This window comes from Prinia subflava, chromosome 13, assembly GCF_021018805.1.
Source record: "Prinia subflava isolate CZ2003 ecotype Zambia chromosome 13, Cam_Psub_1.2, whole genome shotgun sequence".
Classification (NCBI taxonomy): Eukaryota; Metazoa; Chordata; class Aves; order Passeriformes; family Cisticolidae; genus Prinia; species Prinia subflava.
Window position 1 is genome coordinate 17,284,474 of NC_086259.1, and position 19,876 is coordinate 17,304,349.

Sequence of the window (19,876 nt, forward strand, 5' to 3'; positions counted from 1 at the left end):
GGAAATGCACTCAGGGGAATTCATTCCTTATCTTTGGTCCATCTGCCTCTGTTGCTTGCTGGGCTGCAACACAACCAATGCAGAGAAAGCAGGTCCTTGAGACATCAGGTCCCCTCTTTCAAAGAGGAAAACTTTTTCTAATTGAAGGACATGCACCTTCAAAACTCTGTCCTAGATTCTAGTCTGTTGAATTAAAAGCCAATTCTGCCATTACCCAAGCAGTTAATAAAATCTATTGCTTTATGATGCATTTTTTCTGCAGGCTAGAATGGATCTGTCTTCAACATGATTTGTGAGATTGAGGGGAAAACACAAAATATATCTACTGCACTGAAAAATTTCACTGTGTTCTCCTTCTAAGGCTTGGAAGTAACCAAAACTGCAGAGGTCATTTTTTTAAATTATTGAAAATAAATTTACCTTATTAACATTTTAATAAAGACAATCTCTTTGCAGTGGTGCTCAGAGTTGCTCTAATTTCTCTCTGTGCAATTCCATTCTCTAAAAGGGAAAATACCATTGAGATCTGTAAAGCATGATGTTAGACTGAAACTAAACACAGAAATACACCAAAGCAAAATGCTTTCTAAAGGTGCTGTGTTTGTAGAGGTGCTTGCCCAATATGTGTGATGCAAAATGGGGATGCTTTGTGAAGAAATCATCCTTGTAAAGCCATTGGTTCTGGTCATCAGACTCTATCCAATGCTTTAGTGATGATGCTGCTGATCTATTTGGGAAGTTGGCTGGCTCTCAAGGCAGAGTCTCTTCTCAAAGGCTGTTTCACAGTGAAAATATGCTCAGTGCAGCCGAGTGCATGAATGAAAAAGCCTCTGGTACCTTCTAGTCTGGCAAAATGCAGCACAAAACTCAACTTACTCTGTCTTTTCTGCTGTCCCAGGTAAGAAATGTGTGTTTTTTCCTTGCTTTCTTTCATCTTTCTGCTTTTGTGCGTTTGGATTTGAAAGTATTTGTAATTCAGCTCTGATTTCTGAGTAATTATACATTGCTTGAATTACTGTTTAAAGATGCAGGATCTCTGCTCTGAGCCAGTTGCTAGGAATGTAGGATCTCATAGCTCCCTGATTTACAATTACAACCAATTTGCCGTGTGATATATAGCATTTTTTTGTTTCCCTTCAGGAAGGGTGGTGGGGGGAATCTTTCAAGTGTCTCGGCTGCAGCTGCAGCGGCAGTATTTTCTGTCATATCAAATGCTGCAACTTTGATTTGCCTCTTTCCTCTGAGGCTTGTGCTGGGTAGTAGGTTTATAGGCTGTTACAGGCAGCTCACGTTATTTATTGCTTTCTCTTTTTTTCTAAATAAAGGAATTGAAGGGGGGAATATGGAGGAAAAATAAAATCAGACCTTGCAAAAGGCTCCGTTCCCCGTACTCTCCCGATAGATGTGTAATACTCCGCTAGCGACTTGCTGTGTAGCCTTTCTCTTATTAAATGTAATAGATCCCCCTCTGCCAGAAAGCAGAGGCAAAAACAGCCAGCCTTAAAAACACGGAGCTGCCGAAGCCCCGCTGCTGCTGCCTGTCAAAGCACAGGGACTCGCTGGGCTTTCACTCCTCAGCACCTCCCGGTCGCTCTCTTCCCTCGCTGCTATTACAGGGCTCACTTTTGGGCAGCTCAGAGCAGGTTTGGGAATGCTTTGTTGTTGTCCAGCTCAAGTGCATTCTCCCTCCTTTTGTCTTAGGAGCTCTGTAAACTCGCATTTAGTGACAGTGGGCTGAGATCCTCTGCACTGAGGGGGATGAAAGTTAATTCCTTTTTGACTTGCGATCGAGTGGTTTTGTTAACCCTTAGAGGGCTGGTGGGGTTTAGTGTCAAACTCAGCTCAGGACACTGAGCTCGACCCCCGTGTTGGGGTAACTGCGATCTCCAGCAGGCGTTTGGTCTGCTAATCCCGAACAGGGCACCGAGGAGAAAAACGGAGAGGGATCACCCTCGGGAGAGCTCTACTGCTGAGAGCAGCTCCACAGCGTGTGAGGAGGAGGCAGCAGGGCGATCCACATGCTGTGGAGCAAGGTTAGGACGTTCAGGTCCTGGTTTCACCCGATCAGGAGTCAGTGCAGGGACGTGGGTGGCTGGAGCTGCGGGACAGCGGGAGCCTCGGTGGCTGGGGATTGGCAGTGAGCAAGCACAAAGGCATCTGGGTGGGTCCGGGATGACAATCCTGCTCCGGGCAGTGGAACAAATGAAAGTGGCTGCCTTGGGTTTGGTGCCGAGCAGCGTGAGCTGGTGGCACATGGAGCGTTCCTGGCAGGGCCACCCTGCCAGCCGGGCTGGGGCTCCCTGACAGTGTCCGGGGGCAGCCTGTGGCTCTGCCGGGACTGGCTCAGGGAGGGCTGAGCACTGTCCCGAGGGCTGGGGAAACCCAGAGGGCTCCTGGGGACGGGAAGCTGTCACAAGTGGGCTGGGATCCAGCCTGGGCTGGCAGTGGTGGCAGTGGGAGGCAATGCTCAGGGAGCAGAGGGGCTGGGGGAGAGGGCACAGGCAGTGGAAAGGCAACCTGTGGATGTACTATGTACTGAACTGGTGCTCTCTCATCTTGGATTTGAGATCTCCCATCTGCTTTGCTTGGCTTTGTCTCTGTTTTCAGTCTTTTTTTTTTTTTTTTTTTTCTTTTTTTTTTTTTTTTTTTTTTTCTTTTGGTACAGCTTCCCTAACACCACTGAATTAATCATCCTGAGTCTGGATTTTCTTTAGTGGTCATTTGTAGGAAAGCAGTATGTATGAGATACAAGAGGACGGACTTCTAGGGCCTATTAAGCATAGCTGGCATTTTTTTAACATTAATGACTACTTAATATCTGACAAGGTGCAGACACCTGATTCTGAAAACGCCTGTGCACTTTATTGATAACTTTGTGATACTTCAGAGTTTCTTCCCAGGCTGGGCTGAGTTCTGCTGTACTGCAGGGCTGAGCTTGTTCTGCTTTAGTCTTGCTTGCAGCTTCAGTGCTCAAATTGCACTCCAGCTTTTTATCAGCATGTACAGCTCTATCTTGCCATGTCTCTCTCCACCTTGTGAGCTAATGCATCTCCAAGTTTACTTTCTAGAGCATGTCTAAGAGTTAATGAATTGGGGAATGAATCAGACTGTAATATGGAAGCGTCTGTAATTCTGCTTTCTGGTCTAGACTTATTGGCAGGTTAAAGTATGAATTGGAGTGGGTGCCATGCTGGGGAAAGAAATGGGATTTACTGCAACGCTGTTTGGCTTTTCTCTTTGACACCCCACATGCACAGCTTTCATGTGACAGGAAAAATAAACAGAAGAATGTGAGAAACAACAAATTAAACAAATGCAGCCATCTGCTTGTGTAGTGGTTGTAACACATTTGGGGATCTTCTGCAAGTTTTCTTTTTTTCTCTCTTAGGAGTAGTAAGGATGTCTCATATAATGCAATGCTAGTGGAAGCAGAAAGGACCAAGTTTGATAGAATTCTTTCTAAGCAGGAGAAATCTAGTAATCTTTCTGTGGAAGCAGAAGATAGTGATAACTTAGTTTCAAAGTAATGATAGCAAAGTTTACAGTGTTGAGAAAAAAGTTTGAAGAAATTCTTTTATGTCACTAGGAGCATGAACTGTAAAAGGTTTATTTTGAATGGAAAGACCATTTCTAAAATTAGTAACTTGGGTTTTATGTTTTCTTGGTCTGCCTCTAATTCAACTGCATTTTTAAAGTACAAAAAATTTGCCTTTTGAGACATTAAAAGGATGAAGATATAGAATCACTTTTTCATATCAAAGCAGTCCATTAAGTATGTGTGCAAAAACTGTGGTAAACAGGTGGGACATAAATTAGTTTATTCCATTTGCAGAGATTTAGTCTGCTCTACTACCAACTGTTCTGTTTTCACCAAGAGGAAAGCTGAGCATTCGCTGGAATAACTGAGAAAGATGTTTCGAGTAATTCTTTAATTCAGACTCACATTTTAAACTCCAAAGCATAACTATAATATACAGCTTTATTGATCTGAAGCTGACAATAAAAACTAAATGTACTCTGTAGCTTATGCAGTTCACTATACAGGATACAGTAAGCAGTAAATATATACTCTGATCTGAGAGATTTAAAAATCTGTGTGTTACATTTTCCCCAAAGGATACTTTCTAAAACCTATATACAAAATATTTGTTTTAAGACAAAAGTTGTTCACAGGATTCCTTTTCTATCTTATGTGTTTCACTCAGAGAGAGGACTCAACATTTGTAAGTAAGGCTTAGAAGTTGAGGAAAAAACCCATATTTTTGATAGTTTTAACAATTACTGTCACGTTTCACTGGATTGCAGAAAAGTAAATTGGAAAAATATGTAGCTTTTACAAGCTTGTCTTTAGAGTGAATAGAGAAAATTAGTCCTCAAACTCTTTCCCCTAATGCAGAGCCCCCACTGCTGCATTCTTAAGCTTTTATTTGTTCAGATTTCTCCAGAAGAGGGCTCCATGCACAGCTTGAAAGACAGCACCCAGGTATTGAAAGCACAAGAAATTTAACAGCTTCAGGAAAAAAGACAAGTCTTGCTCACACAAGTGTGTTGATATAGCAGTGCAGATTATGCTCAAATTCTGAACAAGTAGCTCCCTGTTCTATCATGTTGCTTTAGGTCTTATTATTTGAGAGTTCTAGAGAAGTCCTGTGGTTCTGTGCTATATCAGAGTTGTAAAAATGCTTTAAAAATGTTAGAGAAACTCAATTGTCAATTACTCTGTATAATTATTTCTGCTGGTGAGCGCTTTGTGAGTAGGCTGACACTTGTTCCCCACAGTTTCAGGCCATCACTTTTGGCCATGCAGTCAAAAAACATCTTCCAGTTGCATATCTCATTCACAAGATGGTATCTCCCAAAACACAGAGCCATTCTGGCAATTGTGCCGTCCTATCTCTCAAATATTACCTTGGAGGGAAGGTTGGCACTGGTGAATTAGGATGGCTTTTGGCTACACCTCCAGCCTCTAAAAATATCCTTACACAGGACCTGACCACAGTCCTTACTGCTGAGCAAGGGGGGTTTGTTATCCTAGACAAGTGAAAACATGGAAATGCTTCTGCAGCTATGACACTTAAACCCCACTTTGTGTACCCACTGAGACTCAATCCTTCACTCTAAGACCTGGCTTAGGACCTGCTTTCTGTTTCTGAGGATCAAAACTTCAAAAAGGTTTTCTTAGCACAGGTAATATTTGTGCTGTGATCCACTGGGAGTTATTGACTTGGCTTGTAGTGACTTGGCAGCTAAGAAATTAATATTCCTAAAAGCTGTCTCAATAGGTCAGCGCAGCAGGGACTATGAGAACCACGTAGATGGCAACAGTGGTGCCCCTTCAAGGAGTTGTGAAGTTCTGCCTTCCTTTTCTTCCTGTTTCCTGCAAGATAAGCAGGCTCTTCCCCTTCTATTAATATGTAAAAGCAATCCAGATAACAGAGCTCTCAGTGTTCCACTCTTCCTGCATCACTGCTGGAGTTGCATCTCTAATCTTCAGCTGCTGGGTTGCACCAGCGAGCTGCGTGTCAGGATTTTGGCCTCAGGTTTAGAGTTCCTATGACAACATAAACCTTTCTGGAGGACGGGGCTTCATTTAGGACTGTGAGTACAAAGGTCAGGTTAGCAGGTTTTTTAATGGACAGTTACAGGTGCAAAATTCACTGTTTTGATGTGTATCACTGGTATTCCAGCCAGCAGGGAGAGCTGTGTCTTGGGGGCATCAGGCTTAGCTTTGCCAGCTGGTAAAGGCAGGGAAAGTCCTGCTCTGCTCTCCACTGGGGCGGCCTCACCTTGAGTGCTGAGGACATTTTGGGTCACCACAATATAACAAAGATATTGAACTGTTAGAGTGTCCAAAGCAGGGCAATGAAGATGGTGAGGGGCCTTGAGGGGAAGCTGTGTAAGGAGTGTCTGAGTGTCCTTGGCTTGTTCAGACTGGAGGAGACTGAGGGGAGACCTCAGGCCACACAACTTCCTTGTGAGGAGAAGAGGAGGAGCAGACCCTGATCTCTGCTCTGTGTGACCAGGGACCCCAGGGAATGGCCTGAAGTTGTGTCACGGAAGGTTAAGGTTTGATAGTAGGAACAGTTTTTCACTCAGTGGGTGAAATAGGCTCCCCAGGGCAGTGGTTGCACCACTGAGCCTGAGAGAGCTCAAGAAGAGTTTGTACAGTGCTCTGGGGCACATGGAGTGACTCTGGAGGATGGTCCTGGGCAGGACCAGGAGTTGGACTCAATGATCCTTGTGAGCCCCTTCCAATTCCACATATTCTGTGATTGTAACTAGAGGTTCATCTGTGCAGGCAAAAAGACAAATCTACAATGTCCACTGGGGAGGAGAAACAGAATGAGAGGCATTTATCATCCTTAGGAGACTAAGTGGGCTATTGCATTTCCCAGTTAACTCTGGATGATATTAGTGGGTTCTTGATCATGGCCATATGGTTGCACTGTGCCCTGCCCTAATCACCAGATGGATGGGACCAGCCCAGATGGGAGGCTGTGTTTTTCTGTCACTTCACGTGTCCTGCAGCTGACACAATGTTAGTGTACACAAATCAGGAGGATATTAAATGCCAAAGAGGAGAGAAAAATAAGACTTGCTTTATTAGCCACTGTTTCACTATTTGGAGGTCTTGAAAATTTGCCCACTACTGCTTTTTAATTTTTTTTTTTGTGTGTGATGTGGACTGTATTCTCTGTCAAATGGAAGAACCTAATTCTTTGAAAGCCATACTGTTTCAAATGAAGGGAACTCATTCTGCTCCTATCTTATCCAATATTCTGCTGTTTTGCACCATTAATTTTCTTGGCTAGAGGAAAAAGAGAAGGATTTTAAGATTTGGTTCAATGGAGTTGGTTAAAACAGTTCTATGAACAGACTAAAATAAAATATGATGTATTAAAAGTGGGGTGAATCTTTTCAGCACACAGTAGTTTTCAGTATCTCTAACCACTTGGAAAAGCTGATTAAGGTGTTTAAATAACTTCTGATATCTATGGATGTCCATGTATGGATGTCTAATTTGATATCTTTATGGCCCTTGTTCTTAGGGAACTGAACATCCACCTTCAAGCTTTTGAAATGTCTCAAAATTGGACACCCATACACAGCTCCCTGAACGTAATAAGATTTTATTACCTAGGATTGCTTAGGCTCCATTTGATAAAGATTCTAGTCCTAGAACTATCATTTAAATAAATAAAAAAACCCTAGAAAACTTCTCATAATAGCTATCTATTTCAGTCTAAATTATTTCATTCTCACTGTGAACAACTAATGCTTAATTCCTTATCAGTAATGGCAACGTATATATTTCTAAAAGCTAATATTTAATTCCCAAGGACTTTGAACACATACATGGAATATGTAATGTTGAGAAAATAATGAAGAGCAAATAATTCTTGTGTGTGTGAAGGCTGCGTTAACAGCACAGACAGCAAGTGGGTTTCTAAAAGTTTGCAATGTTTTAGGATTTTGAGTAATCATGGCAGATGGACCTTGTGGAACTCGTGTGTAGCAAGGACTCAAAATGCTGCAGACCTCAGGTTCTAGGCCATGAAGATGTCACAGCACTGTTAACGTGGCTCCATGCAAAGAAATATTTATCCGTACAACTGGGATTTAGGATAGGAGATGCCCACTTGCAAATGTGTGTACCAGGAGGCTCAGGTTACCTCAGCTGCTACTATTTGTGTGCTGGAGGCTGCTGTTTGTTACCCCTTTCCCTGGCTGGGTGACAGAGCTCCTCTCCTGCTCCACGGCCAGGGTGACAAACTCGGCTGCACACGCAGCTGAGGGAGTCCTGATGCTCTGCATTGATGGCTGGCTGCCACACGGGCAGGAGCACAGCTGTGGCACACGGAGAAAGAGCATGGATAACTGCTTATATTGCTTCAAATCATCAATCCATAAAAGTGTTGACACACTGAGTTTTCTTCAAACTGCTATGGAGCAAAAAACCCCCAACATGTTACAAAGCGCTTATCATGCTGATAATTGGCTCATCTACTTTATAGACACTCAATCTCTTTCTTTTCATCTTCTTGGCATAACTTGGAATTGGGCTTCTGTGCAAGTTGTCAATAAAGAGTCCTGGAGTCAAATGCAGGGGATTTTAAACCCGTAAGTGTAAAAGAAAAGCTGGCAGCTGTCCATGAGGTCATGTAGAAAGGGAGATATCTCAGCTGCCTGAAATAGGAGTATGATCCACAGCCTGTAGAGACAGCCTGTAAGGATAGAGGCAGGGGGATATAATGTAAAGTTTCCCCTTAGCCCATTACAGTGTTCTTGTGTCTAATTGCATTTTCAGCAGCTGGTAACTGCTTGGGAGCAGACAAACCCCAGAAATGGTGACCCCGGGATCTTGCATTTTCCCACAGACAAACTTTCTTGCTTTGAGTTCCTCTGCTGCCAAATAAGGTGTATTTATACACTTCTCTGGAGACAGCCCTGTGCTGTCCCTGAGGAACTAGGTTTTATCAGACAACAAACAGCTATAACAAAATGTGAGAGCTGAACATAGCTCTGCTCTGGAGTTGACAAAGCAGGAAATCCACAGCATCTGGTACTTTGCTCCCTGAGTGAAAGGAGATGGAATTAGGCATTAGAATTGGACGGGCATTTCCTTCCCCATTAAATCCATTGTTTCAGAGCTCTGTCAGAGGAAGCTGAGCAACTCCAACTGTGCTCTGCAGTGAGAATGGATATCTCAGCTGTGGGTTTGAGTTGATCTGTACAATAAAACAACCAGCCAAATTAAAAGGTGTTCAGCTTGACCTTCTGCCAGGATAACTGGTCTTGCAAGTGCCAAGAAGACCTGAGTATAATCCAGGTGAAAGGCAAAATGAAATACCTGTGGGTAAAGATAAATGAGGATGATATTAAAATAGAACAATACATAAAAATCCGTTTTGATTTCTGGGCTTGCTACCTGAAGGTTGTATTTTGTGCCAGGCAAAGTGAATTTATTGTTTTCTAAAATGTTTGTTTTCATAATTCATGATCTGATTGAGCTAACTGGACTCCGAGCTCCATGAATCTTAATTAATGGATATTGATATTCATGTCAATTTACTGATACACAGCTCTGACCTGAACACTAGTCAGGTGCATATTTGATCATCTTTTCTTAATAATGAATAATAAAATGGTTTGAGTTGGAAGGAACCTTAAAGATCTTCTCATTCCAACCCTTCTGCCATGAGCAGGGACACCTTCCACCAGACCAGGTTGGTCCAAGCCCTGTCCAGACTGGCCTAAACACTCTCAATCCATTCTCTGTCTTGCACTTGGGTTTCTGGACCTGATTCTGTGTGGAATGTACCAATATCATTGCAAAAATCATTATTTGGTGGAACAAAGCTGTAATGATGGTGAGGAAAGCCTGGAGTAATGGGAAGTGCACCTCCTTGCACCCACATTCCCAGCTTTTTGGGACTGGATAAGCCTCTGATCTCTATCTCTGTTTTGAAACAATTGTTTTCTTCTAATGTTTTTAAACTAGAATTTCTCACTTAAAAATAATAAACAAGAATGCAATCTTGAATGTTAAATGTCACCAGTAGTTATCCATAATTGTTGATCTCTGCAGTTTAGTTATCAATGCAGAAATGTGTTGCTTTGTGTGGGGAGGGTATTGATTATTGTAATCTGGAAAAAGAGCAGCTGATAAGTTCACATACCATGTGTTACCAGGACGTAAGATAAGGATGTTGGGGATAAATCGTGAAATTTTCTCTCTTGCACATCTCTCAGTTTTGTGTGTTTGCAATAACAAAACAGTGCTGCTCACACCAACACAGGCGCAGTCTCCAGTGGACGTGGATTGATTGTGCTGCCCTCGTTTTGTTATCTGGGTGAAGGATGGCTGGTGTCAGTGCCGTGTGTGTCCCTGCTGCGCGTACAGGGGCGCTTACACGGCCTCTATTGCCACGGTATCGGAGCACCCTACCAGTGGTAGTGAATTTATCCTTGCTTCCCTAAAATAACTGCTCCGTTACGACAGGAGCATTATTCTGAAATGGGAGACAGCCTCCAACATCTGCCTGTTTCAATGACTTGAGGTCTGTTATCTTAGGTGACTAATGATGTTGGCTGCTGTCACTTGGGCTGCTGGTGTTGATTCAGTGGTGACACTTCATTGTACTCCAGAAAAATTAATTCTGATTGGAGGGAGCCCAGAATAAATTCAGTCTTGAGGCCAATCAGAAGGTGGTGTTTTCAGTGGTATTTTAATAATGCGGCTCAATTTTCAAGAATGTAATTAGCTATGATTTGCCAAGGAACTGCCTATCTCTATACAGTAGTTGTACAGAGAGGAAACTAGTGAGAGAAAATATAACCATAAATTCTTTAAGCATAAGGAAATGGAGGGAGCTTGCTCATAGCTGGTGATTGTGATGGCTGCTGGCACAATGATCAGGTGGAGCAGAGGAGGAGGACAAGGCTGGCAGTTCTATTTACACTCAAGGCATTTCAGACCACAGCAGTTTGCGGTAGAAAATGGAGACAGATAATGCAAAACCAACTCTGCTTGGGTAGGGCAGAGGTTCTGCATCTTTCCACTGCAACAGGAAACACAGTCTGTGGTAGAATATTTCTCCCACCATCTGCTCAGTGACAGAGTTTGGTGTTTTCTTTCCTTTCCTCAGTTTGGAGGAGGCAGAGCTGCCAGAAGCTTGGGCTGCTCTGGCAGGAGGTGAGCTCCTGGTGTTACTCCCCAGGTTTAGCTTCTGGAAGTGGGACATTGCTGACCTAAAGCATCACTGTTAGGGAGATGCACCCAAATGTTTGAATTCCTGGGGGACTAGGACACATGGATGCACCATTTGGTACATGCCCGAAACATGAGGCTCTGTGGATTTTTATGGGTTGTTGAAAGCCAAAGTCTGATTCTGTGGAACAGCTGCTTCTTCCTGTGTGTTTGTCTCTCTGAAATGAGGATTCAGTCTTGCACTTGCTTCCCAATAATAGAGTTTTCAAAGCTTTTTCCTCCTTCAGGAGTCAAAGGCACACAAGCACAGAACCTGTTTCTTGCTGTGCATGAGAGCTAAACATGGATTATAGGGTGGGTGAAGGAGTTGGTGTAAAACAAACTGACTTGCTTGTCTGCAATAACTCATGTTGAACCTGAACAGAATTGTTTCTCCATCTTGTTCTTGACTTCTGATTTCTGCATGCTGTGTGTTTGTGGAGTCTAGCTGGGATATGTAGGAATAAAAAGCCATCATGCACAGCATGAATGGTTCTCTCTGCCTTACCTCCAGGCTGACTGGAAGCATCAGCATTCCTGTAATTTCCTTGTTCAAATTACCTTTTTCTCTTTTCTCCTCCATCTGTTTAAAATAATTCAGATAGTCTGAGTGCTTTTAGTTTTTATACTCAAACTTTCCTCCAGAACTCCTAGTGTTGGGGGAAAGGGTGAATAATTTTTACTACTGTGGTTTAACTTAGATGGGGTTCTACAGGCTCTGCTGGAAAGTCTATCTCTGTTCTTGTTGCTTATAGATGTTTTTTTTTTGTTGATAGAAGAGAAGAGGATGGAGGTTTTCTTGCACTATGAAGAGAACCAGACACACTTAAGGAATTGTTTTCCTTTAACATTTCACATGGGTGATATTTTCACCGGGTAATTTGAAAATTCCCCAGAGTTAGTGCAGTGTTAAGTTCTATCCTTTGGCTAACGTGGTAGGGAACTCTAAATGTTGTAGTGTCAGTACTTGTGAGTCTGGCCCAGACCTTGTGCTTTTCCTGCTATGTTCATATCACCCTATTCCTTTCTCCCTCTGTCCCTTAGAGCGGTCTAGTTCTTTCTGCACATGTAGAAAAGAGAATTTTATTTCTCGTCCTCAATAATGGTGTTAGGTTGGTGATCTTCTGAGGTCAGAAGTGCTGGGGTAGTAATTTGTTAATAAACATGCTGAGATAGCTACTGAATTTCTTCTCCTTTTCACTGGTTGACTGAGGAGTACGAGAAAGAAGAGCAAACCTTAAAGCATAAAAATGGATGGGAAAGCAAAACCAAGGGAAAAAGAAAAACTAAATGGTATTCAATGCTCTGTCACTTTTTGCAGCTGTTAGGATTTGGAAAGCAGCCTTTTATATTTGTGATAGAGTCAACAGATGTATGCAGGAATGGAGCACAGCCTGATGCTGCCTGGTTTCCACATCTTCATTTACAAACCTTCCCTGAGAGCTTAGGCTCATGCCCGTATCCAGAGCTCTTGCTCATATCGAGACCTGAAGTTGCTGGCACCAGGAAATGGTGATACTGTTTTATGCACATTTGTGTAAATCAGTGTGCTGGTTTATGAGAGGCAGGAAATTTAATCCCTTGTAAAAGTCTTTATCCATTTCCAGCATTCATTAGCTGCCACAGAACTCTCCTCTCTTTTACATTTTATATTTTGGGTGGGGCTTTATTATCATTTGTTCTATGTCTTGGTGGACAATATTTATCCCTACTGCTTTGACGTTCTTGTATTCATTAAATCCATTCTACTGATTCTTTGGGAAACTTGTTATCACACAGAGGAAATAAATGTAGGACATCCCTTCCTCTAATTGACTAATTAGATGGGGAAGGAATGGGAGTGGAGACAACAGGGTATAAACTGTGAGGCCAAAGCAGCCTTCATTGCACTTTGCAATTTCTTTTGGACCAGTTCTTTAACTGTCTGAAGTTGGTTTATGTGTATCAGGAGGGTGACTTGCCATATATTATCCCCTGTGTGACACCAGCAGGATTTCAACTGCCTAGTGATGGAAGTTATGTCCCAAAGAAAATGGAAAGGTAGGAAAGGGTCAGAGAACCTCGGAGGGGAAGTTACAACTCTGTTATGGTTTTCTAGCAATAAATATGAAGCAAGGCAGCTACCAGGAGCAGCTGGGCGATGTCTTGCTGAAAAGGGGCAACTGTTAGGAAAGAGAAATGCTCCAAAATTTTGTTGGACATGATGTGACTTCCCCTTTCCTACCATTTTTGCTCATATATAATTTCACAGGTTTATCCCCTTTCTCTTATTTTCTGACAACTCTTGGAGGCTAGTTAAAGAGCAAGAGATTAAAAGGAAGGGAAACTGGCTTCAGGCACATTTGCAAACTAGCTGTTAGTTTTCTGCAGGTCCTTCCGTGCTTCAAACAGAAACAATCCTCCCCTGACAACTGACAGTTCATGTACGATGGATTTGCTTCTGACATTGTACTTCTGGGGCATTTGTATGACTCGTGATTCATCTGACAGGGCTTGAGTTTAAGCACTGATAAAGGCAACACAGCAGAGTGCAAATACATTTGACCTTTCAAAACATTGAATAGAAAACAAAAATAGAAAAAGAGTTACACTGCAGTTTTTCCTTGTACACGTGTAATGACTGCAAGCACACCAGCATTCTGATTTCTGCCTTGGGAGCCTGGGCAGCACAGAGGCCTCCAGGCCTGAGCTCCACTGTTGTTCTTCCTGTTCCACTGTGTGTGATTTAGCCTGGTGTTGCTGTAGAGGTACAGGTCAACTTTGATTTCCTCAGGTCAGGGACTGGCCTGATGTCTGCAGCATCTGAAAATCTTTCCTGTTTGGTATGCTGTGCTTGTATCACTGGCACTCTGGTCTTGACTGGCTTGCCTGGTGGGCAGGTGTCTGTATTCCAAGTGTAGTTTCCCTGGAAGTGTCACTTTAAATCAGTAGCCCTGACACAGAACTAAGGCTCGGGCACCTGTGGGAAGTTCCTGCCAAAATCCTCAGCCAGCTGCAGCCATAGCTTGGATGCAGCCACCTCGTATCACTGCTGTGAGCTGCTTGAACAAGGGAGGAACTCTGTGGTGTCAGGACCCTGCTCAGCCAGGGCTGCAGAGCTCAGTCTCACTGGACCCCTCCTGGAAGGGCAGAAAGGGAAACAGAAATGTGGCTGAGGCACATCAGCCCTGTGGCACTGCCACTCCCCATGGCATCACTGCCCCTGGGGAGGATGTGGAGCTCTGAATAATGCTCCAAATATGATGGGAACTGAAGATCCTCCTTTCTTTTCCTCATAAAACTGTGGTTGATTTGTGAGTACATTCCTTTCCTTTACAAGCACAGGAGATCCGTGCAGTCCATCTCTCCCAGCCTTCAAGCCAGAGATGTACAGGCTGTGCAGGATTGTGTGCCAGGTTCTGGGTTAGGGGGAGGTTTTAATTGAGGTGACCAGGTTAAATTCTCATCTTGAACTTCTTTAGGGAAGGGAGGGAAGACTATGCAGCAGCTGGGTAGGGCTCTGATCTGGCATTGCTACAGCTATTTTTGATATTTCTAAAACTACTTTCCAGTAACTGCAGTGGAATTTGGAGAGTTTTTTGGTCTGAAGCTTCTTAGCTATAAATGATAGTCTATCTTTGATTTATTCATCCTACCCTGCTGCCTGTACTATGCCGGTCAAGTCTTGTCTTGCAGAGAGGAACATTTTTTCCATTATCCGACTTTGTTATTCCTTGTTTCATTGTGTAGTCACCTCCTGTGGCTGTGTTTACACGAATTTCACTAACAACAAATCTTGAGGAATCTGCTTGAGTAATGATCAATTTTTCTTTTAAATTGCCCCTTTTCCATGTTTTTGTGTGAATGGATAAACTATCTGATCACTTTCCTTAGCACTGTAATGAAAGCTCTCTCTGGTTTTGTTCAGTGTTACTGGCAAGGCTACAGGCTGAAACAAGGCTGCTGGACTGGGAGGGTTGTAGAATTTGTAGATGTAAAAAGAGGGGTAGAAAAGGAAGGGATAAACTGGTATTCTGTCTTATTTGTAATTCTCTGCTGTAAAATATGTAACTTGTCACTGGATAAGCAGCACTAGTGAATCAAAATTTCTGTCTTTTCTAGACAAAGCTCTAACTGTTCACTTCAAAATTATGCTTCTTTCTGCATGCCTTTGGGACTACACTTCTGGCCAAAGCATCATATTTGTGTAACAGCCCAGCTTGGCTGGGAAAAAGCAGGGCAGTGACTTTACTCAAAGCTGTGGCTTTGCGTGTCCTTAGTTTGAAGTGGATTTTGAGCTTTGGTTTTCCCCTAGCCCAGCAAAGTCTGTTCTGGACTTTGATATTGCTTCTGTGTTTTAGCCTCTCTTTTCAGACTGTGCTGCTTCACTAAGAATCTGAACTGTAAGGCAGTGCCTTCTGCCATCCCACCAGCCATATGCATCAGGCTGACCTTTGGCTTGAATGCAAACATTGGTGTCAACCCTGTACATTAGCAAACATCACATAAATCATGGTGACAAGGTTTCCAGGCAGCTGGGGAGGTTGGCACTGAGCATGTCTGAATGACAGAAGTGATTTCTGATCTCTGTTAGCACTGAAGGGCAGGCACCAGCAGGCCCAGGAGAACAGGGTTGTTTCTTGCTCCATCCCTTGCCCTGTTTCCATGTGGATGGATGCCTTCCCTTGAGCTGTGCCTTGCCTTTGTTATTTTTGGGTCAGAGCCCACCTCTGGTGCAAGGAGTTGCTGCTGGTCCTGGTGGGGATAACTTCACTTGGAGCTTCAGCACTGGAGCCTCAGTTCTCTCTTAACAACCTCCTCCTTGTTGAGCATCTTGATTTCAAGTGTCTGTTGAAGCACTGTAAACAGATTTCCTTCAGCTCTGCAGCACTACATGCTGTGTTGCAATACATTCTGTCTACTTTAGAGCTGTTAGTGATTCATTAGTTTGCTGTTCCAAAAACCAATTCCAAAGGGATCACTCATCTCCCTGGAGCAGTGAGGGTATTTTCAAGCTGGCTACACAGTGCTCTGGTGGTTTTTTTTTTTTGAGACTTGCCTGGTTCAAATCATGTGGCAGTGATACTGCCACAGGCTGCCAATTCAATGGAGGATTGCACACAGATTCCATGGGTGGGAGCCTGCAATATTATTAGACACAGCTAATAATAGCTCCTCTTGACTCCTGAAATGTCAGAGTGATCTTGTGGGTGACTGCATTTTAGAAAGCATTAACTTTATTTTGCCACCAAGAGACATGCTCAATGCTGCATTATGCTTGTAACATAGAAAAGTATATTGGAAATGAAGATTCTTAATCTGTCTGTCTGTGAATTGACCTGTGTCAAGATCTCAGAATTGCAGCATCAGTCTGGGAACCCGGGGCTTTGTCCTCTCTGAGCTTTTCCTGTCCAGAGATTCCTAAGATCTAATGAGCATGCCTCTGGAAGGGACTTGGAAACATAACAGTGAGGAATCTCAGGTGTACTATTAAAAAAAAAAAGGTATTATAACAAAAAGCAGCAACTCAGTTTTCTTTAAAGGGGTCAGTTGCTGCCTGACAGACTGTCCTGCAGTCAGGTCTCCAGGGTTTCTGGAATTTCTGAGTCCATCTTTGTCCTAGAACTGTTTTTTTCTGGCAGGGAAAAATAACTCTGCTTTTCACAGAACTTCCAAAGTTTTTGATTGTTTTATGAACCAAGAGAAAACAGAAAATAAAACAACTTTCCAAGTGTTCTGTGGAACTAAGTTAATGCTCTTTCTTACATTAGCCATTTATTTCTTTTTGCTGTCTAGTGCACCCAGCAAGGTACCAGCAGTATGTCTCCAGCTGCAGGATTTACTGAGAGATTTTTATGGACTGCTGGAGACCAGAGAGGGATTTTAATATGTTAGCTGCAAAGTGGCAGAAACTGATACATAAAAAATTACGAAGACTAAATTCCTAGTCAAAAGGTGCATTGAGAAGAGTGAGAAGCTAAGCAGTGAGCTTTTTAAAATTATGATCATAGCTCTAGCAGGGGAGCTGAGTTTTAGATGTTGGACATGTGTTTCTCCTGGGATTTGGATTAAACAGGGCACCTGCCCCTTGCAGGTGCAGAGCTGCATGGGAGTTGCACGAAGCCATGCAATGGAGGGTAATGCAAATATGGGGACAGATGGATGTCCTGTGGTCCAAGTGACTCTTCTCAGTTGTGTTTTACAGCTGCCTATTACAGTTACAAACACCTGGATGTGTCTTTCAAGGCAGAATTGCATCACTGGGGGCCAAGATTAACATGACATAATGAAGGGACCTCACTTCCTGTGTGCCACTGTGTGCCACTCTGATGTTATTTTCCTGATTTCTCTTGGAAGTTGGGTGATAATAACACTTAAGAGCAGAGGAGACTCGAGTACAAATCAAAGAAGGAGCTTGTGAGAAGTCTTACAGAAGTCTTTATCAAGTAGGCTTTGCTTGCAGTCACAGCTCAGGATTCCCAAATCATCAGTACATGTTGACCCTGGTGCTGAGAACCCAGAGCAGTGTGGCTTGTGGGAGACCTTGGAATGAGTCTTGTACTCAATCTATTTATTTGAACTAATTACTTTAATTATAGCAATTAATTTGTATCTTAATGAGCAATCCATTCCTCTGTTTGTGCAGTACTGCCACAATTTAGTTGTCATCTTGAAGCTGTGTTGCAGTCTCCTTGTGCCAATGAAGATGTATTTTCAGTGCACTTGGGGAATTGTGGTTAACAGAATGACTTCACCCAGAGGGAGAGTTGATTGTTTTCATTTTGTTCTTGTTCAATAATCTGAAATACATCATCAGCATCAATGCTTTACTTAAAGAAAAATAAAGTTAGAATCAACGGGTTTTTAAGAATATTATCCTCTTTCCCTGAGGTTTCTTTTTTTTCCTTCCAGAAGTACTCTGTCATTTTCTTTGCTTAGCAACTTAAATTAACTTGCTTGTGAGCATTTAAAGCAAATTGTGTGCTTACAAATCTGAGGAAAAAAGCAGAAAAGATTTATCTCGCAATAAGTTTTTATTCCTCTTGCATTTATTGTACCTCCTCCCCTCTACCCTCTAAATCATGATAATCAGGCACTGAAAACCATATTTTATATGAGGATCCATGTGAGTCCTGGATAACAGATGACTCCCAGCTACTCTTTGCCATTGTGGGATAAACCCCATCCTGCACAGACCCACAGAAGTCATCAGGCTGTTCTTCATTTCAAGTTCATCCTTTCTCATCCTGATAGGCAGAGGCACTTGGGGAATTTAGATATGAAACTGTTGGTATTCTTCGAGAAGCAATGTCAAACAACTTGCTGGAACCTGTGACAATTGCTGGATCTGTGTTTCTGTCGTGCATTAAACTTGCTGAAAGAATTGGGTTCCCATTCTCTCTGTGTGCTGTCTGCAGTTTGCTGTGATCAAAGAAAGGAGTGGAGGTGGTCTACTAGGAATGCTTCTCTCCTTCTGCATGAAAGAACAAATTATTACAGTTTTCCCCTTCACTGGAATAATGTGTTCATCTACCCACTTCAGAGCAGTCAATAGCTCTTTGTGAAATATTACTACAGGCACTGGATACTCCTCAGATGGCTCCAAGTACCACATTTGTCACTCTTTCCCAGTGTTTGTGGTTTTACTCTGAGCTAATCTGAGGAAGGAGCAGTGAGACCTGCCCAGACTACCCCAAGGTGGTGATTTCCTTTTTATATGTAACATCTGTGCAGCCCAAAAGGAAGATGTGACAATCCTTTGTGTCCCCAGTGAAGGGCTTGCTAGAAGTCCTACATAAAACAACTGGCAGCTGACTGCTGCAAATGGGTTTGGTTTCTTTCTTTATAACACAATTCAAACTAGAGGTTAAACCTAATAGCTAAGAGTTAGTTTTTTGAATAATAATTGATCAGATTCCTCCATGTGAACCGCTTGGTGAGAAAACAATGATAGCCAGTATGAGTGCTACAATTTAAATACAAATTTGCATTATTGGCATCTGCATGTATGTTAGTCCTATCCTAGCACTTTTTTCTTAGACTTGTTTTAGGTGTTATCCAGCATTTGAGTTACAAGATCTTGAAAAGAAATGCTTGCTTTTTAAGTTTTTCATCATTTTGACATTATACTTGAGAGCAATAATTGTGATGTTGTTTCTAAAGTCCGAGAGGTTCATCTGTCAAGTGTTAATAACAGATAAACCTTTTGTTTGCTTTCTGCATTTAATGCATTGTGGTATTAACAGAAGATAGAAATCAGATTTTCTTTCTCTGATGAGTCCTTAAATTCAATTAAGCTGGGATGCAGTAAACAGCACTATGATTTGAAAGAGGATAAACCTCCCTGAGCTATTAGGGAACTTGTATATGTCTGAATGTCCTTGCTATTATCATAACTTTAATCATTGTAAGCTGCAAACCCATTCAAAGCATTATCTAAGCCTGACAACATCCTCAGTGTTAGTACAGTGCATTAAAAAAAAGCCTTTTGTGCAATCTCTGTCTCAAGGACAAGCCACCTAATTAACAGACCAGCCTGAAACACACACTGTTGTGTTTGTCTTTATTAAGACATAATGAATTGCAGAACTCAAAGTTATTTTTCTGAATCAGAATGATCTGAGGGAAGCATTTCATGGCAGAGAGTGGAGAAATGTGAAGGCATTAAGTACCATAGTGATGAGGATGTGAAGTGTATGCATACCCATGTTGTGTGTATCAATATGTATGTTGAAAATATGTATGAATAGATGTAGGATCATACACACAATGTAGAGCAGGCAAAAGCCTGTGTTTTGTTGAGTTACAATGGCACTTTTTTAAATTCCTAAAGGTATTACTTGGTTTGTAACATGATTTTTTTTTTAGCTCATTACCACACCTTAAGATTGAAGCTTCTGAATTTTTGGGATTCACCTCAAGTTCCTCTAACTGAGTCTGACACATTCGTATAAAATCCAGGCAGGGCCTGATCTGGACTCTTGCTCTCAGGTTTTGAACCTGCGTGTGGTTTTACACACACTCAAACTCACATCAGTGGTGTGAAAGCAAATGTTCCAACAAGCTGTTTTGAAGAGCAAGGACTGAGTACCTTTACAGCTCTGGAGTAACCTGATCCAGCTGTGCACCAGACTCGTGGGTTTATGC

General features: G+C 42.5%; 1 protein-coding gene across 2 annotated transcripts in view; it reads left to right on the forward strand.

The window, feature by feature from the left end:
• The first annotated feature begins 744 nt into the window (after window positions 1-744).
• Window positions 745-19,876, forward strand: part of CDH13 (cadherin 13) — a 440,900-nt gene continuing 421,768 nt past the window's right edge. For both annotated transcript variants that reach the window (XM_063410982.1, XM_063410981.1), the window contains exon 1: window positions 745-898. In XM_063410982.1, the coding sequence (XP_063267052.1) occupies window positions 854-898 (45 nt within the window). In that variant the 5' untranslated portion in view covers window positions 745-853. The remainder of the gene's footprint in view (window positions 899-19,876) is intronic.